The sequence below is a fragment of the Glycine max genome, chromosome 1 (genome assembly GCF_000004515.6).
Source record: "Glycine max cultivar Williams 82 chromosome 1, Glycine_max_v4.0, whole genome shotgun sequence".
NCBI lineage: Eukaryota > Viridiplantae > Streptophyta > Magnoliopsida > Fabales > Fabaceae > Glycine > Glycine max.
Window position 1 is genome coordinate 46,282,467 of NC_016088.4, and position 9,248 is coordinate 46,291,714.

At 28.6% G+C, this 9,248-nt stretch overlaps 1 protein-coding gene across 1 annotated transcript; it reads left to right on the forward strand.

Annotated features, from left to right (window-relative positions):
• The first annotated feature begins 7,489 nt into the window (after nt 1-7,489).
• On the forward strand, nt 7,490-8,997 carry LOC100306510 (AAI_LTSS superfamily protein). Its single transcript, NM_001349709.1, has 2 exons — nt 7,490-7,904; nt 8,706-8,997. The coding sequence occupies exons 1-2, from the start codon at nt 7,561-7,563 to the stop codon at nt 8,716-8,718; spliced, it is 357 nt and encodes a 118-aa protein (NP_001336638.1). The 5' UTR covers nt 7,490-7,560; the 3' UTR covers nt 8,719-8,997.
• Nucleotides 8,998-9,248: the final 251 nt, after the last annotated feature.

The following is a 9,248-nucleotide window of genomic DNA, read 5'->3' on the forward strand; positions in this document are numbered from 1 at the left end:
TGGTAGAGAGAGAGGACAGAGCCAATTGTGAGATAGGTTTGTGTTATATTGGGATGGAGAGAGAATGAGGGTAAGGAAGAGAATCATTGAGTTTGTTATGGTCCTCATGGACAAAGAGCATTAGACCTCTATATGAGTTTAGCTTCATGGCAATAGGAAAATTAACTCCACTATAATCCCTTCATTTCAAAAATAATACACATCTTATTTTCCATTGAGTTGTTTTCTTTATTAATTGATATTGTGTTAGTTCAATTTGTATTTTAAATAGATGCAATGACCAAGGTAAAAGTAGAAGTGTAGAACTAATCTAAATCAACAAGTGTTCACAACAAACAATTTCATAATAGAGGATGAGGGGATTTTTTAATTATAAAAAATCATTTTACCTTATCTGCAATGGCAAAATTTGCATAGTCAATAGCTATGTGTGTTGCTCGACCAATACTTTCCTTTGTCCTTGTCAATGTCTCAAGCATCGCTTCAAAGTACAACAAAGCAGAACAACCTGTTGTAGTTGACTTACCCATACATCTTGATTGTTAAGTCGTCATATTCTCATTTCTACTACCATCGACAGGATCAGATACAGTTTGTTTTTGGTCATCATATGTTGAGACAGAATTCATATCCTCCTCTGGACCTTTACATTTTACCTCTTTCACAATCTCATGCCTGAAATTAAAGAATAGACATAAACTTTCTTGAATTGAAAGAAATGAAGAATAACTAACTTTTATTTGACAATTGATCTCTTTCATATTCGCTATCATTAGAACATTAATTAACCCTGTAGAATTCCACCAAGCTGAACCACTCAATTAGTTTACAATATAAAAAAAATAACTACTTACAAAATGTATGATCTAAATGAGAAAAGCATAATACTACCAAATTGGCAAATTCAATAACAAGATGTCACAACAGAACAGTAAACAAGCTTTAGGGGTACGAAACTATAAACAATTTCCTTAATTCTTTTTTCTTCTTTGCTTTGAGGATTTTAATCGGAGAGTCAAAAGGCGAAGAACTATAACATGCCATAACTAAAGCTTACATATGTTTTTTTGTGCCAATATCAACAATTGTTGGCTTCAAACATTTTGTATCCTCACATACAGCACCATAATTGATATGATTTAATATGTACGGTTATTTTTTTCCTCTTTGCATCATCATCACCATATTGACTGCTATTGTTAGTGACCATCTTTTTAGGTACAAATGTCTTGTATACACTTATGAGCCCCTTTTTTTTGTTACAAATGTTTTTATGAATTGTTTATGCGATTAATGACTGTGTTCGATATACAATGCAATGATTAATATGGACAATGTGGATTAATCGTTGTATTGAATCTTGTCAAAATGGATAGAACTAAAGAGAGTAAAGAGCATTCACATTCAGTGGGAAAAATGTTTACTAAGAGCTGAGTTAGAAATGAATCACTAAGTGTTTAAGGAATTTTAGAATTGTTAGAGTTATGTTTTAGCTTAGGTTATAAATGATTTTATGTATTGAGATTATTGTTTCATGTACTTTTAGTGTTTCTTTATTTAATAATATTTATTCAATAATAATTTGAATATAATATATATTGCTTGGATTGGTTTTGGCTTTGATTGGTTCTGCTTTCAATTTGTAGATTTGAGTTCATTTAACAAATTAACAAAATATAAAAAAAATTGCAAAAACAACATCGGTTCTATCAAAATTGATGTTGTATTGTGCTATACAATATTGGTTTTCACCAAAATCGATGTTGTAAGTACTATACAACATTGGTTTTGACCAAAACAATGTCATTTTTTCTTTTTTGTCTATTTTCTATCATATCACGTCTGTTTTGGGTAGAACCGATATTGTATAGTGGTTTTTAACATCAATTTTTATAACCGATATTAAAAATGACTTACTTTTAATGATAGTGATTTCAACATCTGTCCATAACCAATATTAAATATAAAAAAAAAAAACTAATGTTAAATGTCAATTTTTTAGTAGTGATAGTTCACAATGAGTCTAAGTCTTGGACTTCTTGATTAAAGATGACACTCGATGATAAGAGAAGCTCATAAAGACAATCAAACACATGTGATGATTAGTAGAGTAATAACATATATTTGGATCATGTGGGTACTTAGTGTCTCTATGTAATTTTTTTTATAAGGTTTAACTTTGGATAATCAATATATAATTAGGGTAACAAAACATGACCTTATAGTAATCCAATGTAATAAAAGTTCTTCTAATAAAAGAATATTCTAAATTCTTTAGTGTGTTTGACATGAAAAAATGCAAGGAATTCTTTGATTTAAGTTGTATAAAATAATGAGTAAAATAGGTTGATTGTCCAAACTATGTCACTTTGAGAAACTAAACCCCAAAAGGGAGTCGTTCTAAAGCATATTATAAGCAAGAAATTGTTTTGACTTTTAACTGGATCAACACATTAGTTTGACAAACAAGTTTCATGCCACGTCATTTGTTTTTAAAAAAATTAGTCTAGAAGGACACATGCAATGAGGGGCCCACTCCGATAAATTTGTGGAACACATTGTTAATAATGAAAAAGATCAATTTTTTTGTCATTCCAGATGATAGAATATAAGGAGAAAAAAAGTTGTATCTGCCACATGTCAAAAAATCAAAGGTGACACTTAAATGAACAAAGCTTCAACCTTGTTAAGTGATTTATTATATACAACTACTAAGCATTAACTACTTGCTCGGCTATTTGATGTGGGACTAAAGTATGATTTTATACTCCCACATCTACAACTAAGTTTGTCTCCTCAATATAAAATTAAACACATTATCAATCCTATTAAATCTACACTTGACTTTTATATCGCAGTAAAAAAAATATAATATAGTCTTTCCAACGTTATATATATTGGAAAAAGTTATTTAATACAAAACTTATTTTCGTGCAATATTTACTTTAATAAAGTATCACTTTAATTTTTTCCCCCAAATTTTATATTATATATATATATATATATATATATATATATATAATTAACTATTTTTCATTAATATTTACTTTAATAAAGTATCACTTAATTGAAATTCATGCAATTCATATGGTATGTTTTGGTACTTCTGAACTCATATATATGTAAATATATATATATATATATATATATATATATATATATATATATATATATATATATATATATATATATATATATATATATATATATATATATATATATTGCATGTTACGTTTAAATATAAAAAAATCCAACTAATTTTATTCTATTTAATTATATTATTTTTAAAATGTTTTTTTATTTAATTTTAATTTTATTTTTTGTGATTCTTTTTTATTCATGATAACAAATTTTAATGAAAAATATTTTATAAATAATTTTATTTTTTTACTTGAGATTAAATAAATTAAATAATATAAACTAATTTTCTTAATTAATAAGCAATTAATTATTTTTACTTATATATAAATTTAGAGAAGTAATAAATAATCTTTTCATTATATTTGTAAACGAATAAGATATCATAATTAAACTAAACAAGATCATCAACATCAACAATAAATAATAGTCTTACTGAACCGATCGAATCCAAAAACCTCGTTATCACCTATTATAAATGAACTATAGTCCAATTACTGCAATTTTTAGAGATCTATATAAAAGGTCATTGGCAAAGAGGAAGACATAATTTAAGAACGATTAGTTGAGAGGATAGCATTAACCGCCTGAAAGAGACTTGCGAATGATATGTTTCCATTACAGACACGAATTAAATTAGTTAAGATAGCATATTGACTGAATACACCACTCGATCAGTTTGGTTGCCATCATTTTACTATGTCGACTGCAATGGGAAATATAAAAGAACATCAGTAAATGACAAATTTTAAACTCTACTTGATAAATGTTTAAAATTCATCTCCTGCACATTAATTTCAATTCAAGATTTTGTTGGGAATAAATTTGTATGACTACGATCTAAGTCATCATGTAATCAATTCTAATTTTAAAAATAAAATATTAATTTATTTTCATTGTCATATTTCACTATTTGATTAAATGATTCATTTGATAATGTCGTTAATTAAAATTAAAGACTTGTTATTATGATAGAGATTATGATAATGAGAAACAAGTTTGTTTTAATTTTAATCTAAATCATTCTTGATCATAAGATTATTGTAAATAAGATATCAATAATCCGGATAGATTAATATATATGTGATAATATTTATTAGATAAATATTAATAGATCTCATTTATTAATTTGTATATATAGATGAGTCACATATTGATGTAATCATTGAACTGATCCAATTGAAATTTTTTAATGATTAAAATTTATCATAAACTGTCAACAGAAAATTCTCAAGAAGAGGTATAATAGCTTTCTTTGACATGATGAGATTGTCATAGTAATTAACAGGTTATTTGTTGTATTTTGATTCCAGATACCTAATGCTTTAGAGCACTTGTTGAATGGATATTTGATATGATTAAATACCTGTAGAATTAATGATTAATCAAGAAGGAATTCATCAACTCTTGGTAATGAGTTTGAGCTCTATGAATAAAATTATATCATGATCAGGAAAATTAAATGAAAGAAGAAATGAGTTTCTTAAGTCATTATGAGTTAACTCAAGAGGGTTTGACAGTAATGTCATACTCTAGAGTTAATCTAAAGCAGTAAAGATGAAAGAAATTATTACACTACTCTTCTAATGGTTCTTGAAAGTAAAATGATACTTCATGTTATCCGGACGTTAAGGAGCGTTGCTAGACGTCTACCTTGATTAGTATATTAATTTGATTAATATATTACCAGCTTAGTATTGAACCTACAGGGTCATACACAAACGACGAGTGTTCTAATCTCTGTTAAAGAAATTATTTTAATATTTGATGATTAATTAAATTAGAGAATTTAATATAATCAAATGATTAATTGATTTCAAAACGGTGGAATATTATTATATTTTTGCTAGCACTGAAAATATAAATAATATGAAAGATTTTGTGAGAGAAGAGAAACAAACATGTATGATTTTGATTTGGAATTTGGGTTGAAAAGGAGGCTAGATACAACTTGGTCAATTATTATTTCAATTTTAATTGCTAAATGGTTAGCAATAAAAGCTAACAAGAAATAATATAGCTTAAAAAAGATACTATCAATAATGATTTGGATTTGATCAGAAATTTGGTATCCTTAACGTACTATAAATAGAGCCTTAGTTTGCACGTTGAAATCATCCTAATATCACTTCTCTATTCTTATCTTTTCACTGATCAAAGTTGTTGACTAATAGAGATTAGTATCAGTGTGGATACACGTAACGTCTTCACACTATCGATGAATGTTTATGCTTCAAGAACTCGTTAATAGGTACACTCTTAATATGTCATATATTTATAGTATAATTTAAATATAAAATAAATATTTTTATTCCGTAATATATATTTTTTAAACACCTTTTTTACATATTCTTGTTCAATTGTTTAAACAGGTGAGGTGTGTGAATTATTATAAAGTTTTCATACCTCATTTCAATTCCTACATGTAAAAAAAAAACATAATTTTAAAACATCCTGCCCCAAAAGAAAATCATTACCTTTTCTTTCTCCGTGGAAATTAAGCAATAAATGGAGGTATGAAAGAAAATCGAAAAAAACACACAAAAGGAAATCAGAAAAGGGTGAAAGTTAAACCAACAATACAACTGCGAATTTGATACTACACCCGAAGCCGCCTAATCAATGATAGTCGGTGCATAAACAGTTTTTTTTTTTTAGGTGTTCATCAACAGTTTAGTACGGATAGAATGCAGCAAGTTGTGTGGTTTTGTTATTTTCTCTTGTCTTTGTCATCTAACTTTAATCGAATTAATCATAAATGGTGGTACCTTCCCTAGCAAGTTGAATGTTGATCACGAGACCCTACAAATTAAAATACGTGTATACATCAAATGTATGATATTAAGCCAGGTGTACAAAAGATGAAACATTTTGTTTGCAGCATTAAATTGAACCCAACTACCAACTAACTCATGCCAGCCACAGCACAGGACTTTTGTATCAATTCAGTTGAAAATATACAGCACATTTTTTTTAAATATATTATTTCTCAAAATTGACATATTTTAAAGCATTTTTATTTTTAAATAAAAAGATTGGAAAGATTTGAAAAATGAGTACACCTGTGTAATAATGTAAAAAAGAAGAAAAATAATAATAACATTTTAAGTAATTTGGATTATGAAAAGTAGAAGAATTTTTTTAAAAAAATCTACTAGCTTCCTTTGTTAGAGGGACATGAGTCCTCTACATTCCTTCTACAGCCTCTCTATCTCGATCTCTCTAACTTTCTTTATATTTCTACTGTATGCATTTTTTCTTCTTCTTTCTTTTTCCTTTTATTATTTTTGGCTACAGAGACAATAGAGGAATATCTATTTTGTTTATTAGGGTTTCAGATAAAAAAAAATGTCAATTTTTATTTATTCGAAAATAAATATCAATTTTGTGAATAGTAATATAAGAAAGATAAAAAAAATTACGCTTCTCTGAACAAAATATTTTCTCCATCAAGGGAAATTATTCTTTCTAGTCTTAATTATCATTTTTTAATTTCTTTCCATCTCTCTTTTTCCTCTTCTAAAGAATAAAAAAACGACATATTATACGAATTCAGTTATGTGAATAATTAAAAGATTTAACTGCATAACACAAATGAACTCATTTTAACGAATTAAATAAATTGAGTAGTTGACTCGCTTTTGAAATGAAACAAACAAAGTTTAACATAATATGTTTTATCCCTTTTTATGTCACACCACTTGACACACAACAAAAACACAAAAAAAAAGGGTGAAAAGAGGTTTTTATTATTTCCATAAATGTAATTAGAAGTAATTGCAGATCGAAGTGATTAACTAGAGAGACATTCACATTCACATTCACTCCCCCCACATCATTAACTCTTGTACTCTTTCTCTCCCAACCTTCTTATTAAGTATGTTTACCATTCACCAAAAAAAAAAGTATGTTTACCACTCCTCTTACTTTATCCTCTTTTAAATAAATTTCCCTCTTCCTACATTGTCGCAAACAAAGTAAATGTAAATATACATTTTATTTTGGGGTGTATATATTGGAGCAGAAGAAAGAGAAATGAAAAAAAAAGAAAAAATTAATAAATATGCTAATTGACATAATATAAAATAAAACGAAAAAAATACATATATAATTATAAGAGTTGAAAACAACATCCACAAACCACTTGAGTTTAAGCTCTTCACTTTACACTACTTTTTTTTGTCATATCACGGGACACTTAACAAAATCATTGAGGAAAATAGTGAAAAGAAGTGTTTATTTATTTTTCCATTAATATTGAAGTGATATTAACTAGAGAAAATTAATCACATTCACGTTCACATTCACTTCCCCCTCTATATAAACCCTACACCCAGCACCGCTCATACTCACCAAGTGAACCAATATAGCCCAAGCCCTATACAACCAAACCCTAACACACACCCATTTGATTCAGTTTCCATGGCTAGCCTCAAGGTTGCATTTTTGGCTGCAGTGCTCTGCATGGTTGTGGTGAGTGCACCCATGGCACATGCAGCTATCACGTGCGGGCAGGTGACGAATAGCCTGATCAATTGCATCGGTTACCTCCAGAACGGAGGAACGCCGCCGTCGGGATGCTGCAACGGAGTGAAGAGCCTCAATGCCGCCGCCAAGACCACCGCCGACCGCCAGACGGCGTGCAACTGCCTCAAGTCGGCCGCCAGCCAAATCTCCGGCTTCAAAGCCAACAACGCCGCCTCGCTCCCCGGCAAATGCGGAGTCTCCATCCCCTACAAGATCAGCACCTCCACCAACTGCGCTACGTAAGAATATATATAACTTCATTTTAATTATCATCATATTTTTTTCCCACTCTCACTATACTCTCTTTTTGCTGATGAAATTATTCTATAGTCTAAAGTGACAAAAGGATGGCCTTTTTACAAGTATAAAAAAATTCATTAGAAAGCCTAACAACTAACTAATTAATTTTCACCTAACATGTTTTGAACTAATATATCATGAAACAAGCAAAATCTTATATTTTGAATGTTATCTCTTTTATTTTTGTATATTTAAACCCACGTAATTCCAGTTTTTATAATCAGTCCTCTCTGACTCAAGATCTTGGGTAAGCCTTGTCTAGGATAATAATTTAGATTAATTTCTATTTGATACTTAGTTGCACTTTATTGATTTTTTTTTCTCGTAAATGTAGAGATCAATTGAAACTGTAGATAAAGGACGATTGCAAACCATACCTTAAATTTTTAAATTCATGTTACTGATATCTCATCATAGGGAGAATGAAATATGTCATAATAAAATAAATTATAATTTTCATGTTAATTTTAAGTAACTATAAATAATTTTTTTTTAAAAAAACTATTGCATAAAAATTATATATTTTTTTTCATTTTTAATGATTTAAAAGTAACTCTAAAGATTAATGATAGCAAAACCAAATGAAACAAGATACTAGTATATTGTACACTTCCGCCCCTATTCTTTCATTAATATACTTCTACTTCAGCTCACTATGCAAACTATACTAAATATAGAGTAATCTATTTTGATTTGACCGTGTTCATTACCTTGATTCATTTGTTGGTTACACTTTGCAGCATCAAGGTTTGAAGAGAAAGTCATGGACGCAGGAAACCGGAAACTACTCACTAGTATATGAGTAGCATTATTAATATTAAGAATAAGATCGAGGGTGATGAGGGCTCCACTTATATGCCCCTCTCCTCTTGTATGAGAGATTTGTATTGGATAGCTTTAAATTGTGTTGCGTTGTTATTTCTCTGTATGAGTTACACATAGTTATATCTACTTTAATATTGGGTTCTCCCTACTTTGTCTCGTTGCTCTTTTTTGGATTTATCATCGATATCACTCATCACATCTCTATAATTAGCTGATAAAAAAACAACGATTAGTAATTGGTACTAATATTTGGATCAATTTAATTTGATTAGTTTGTTGATAAAAAATAACAGTTTTACATTATAAGTGAATTATAAATGTCTCTTATTTAAAATAGCAGTGTTAAAATGTCACAAAAATCATCATGTGAATAACGAGTCCTAAAGGTTATATAATGATTAGAAATGTCTCGCTTTCAAATTTTAATGGTGATAAGGTACGGTGGTTGAAGGTCTTTC

Coding starts and splice junctions, on each gene's coding strand:
- LOC100306510 (NM_001349709.1), top strand. CDS start 7,561: ATGGCTAGCCTCAAGGTTGCATTTTTGGCTGCAGTGCTCTGCATGGTT.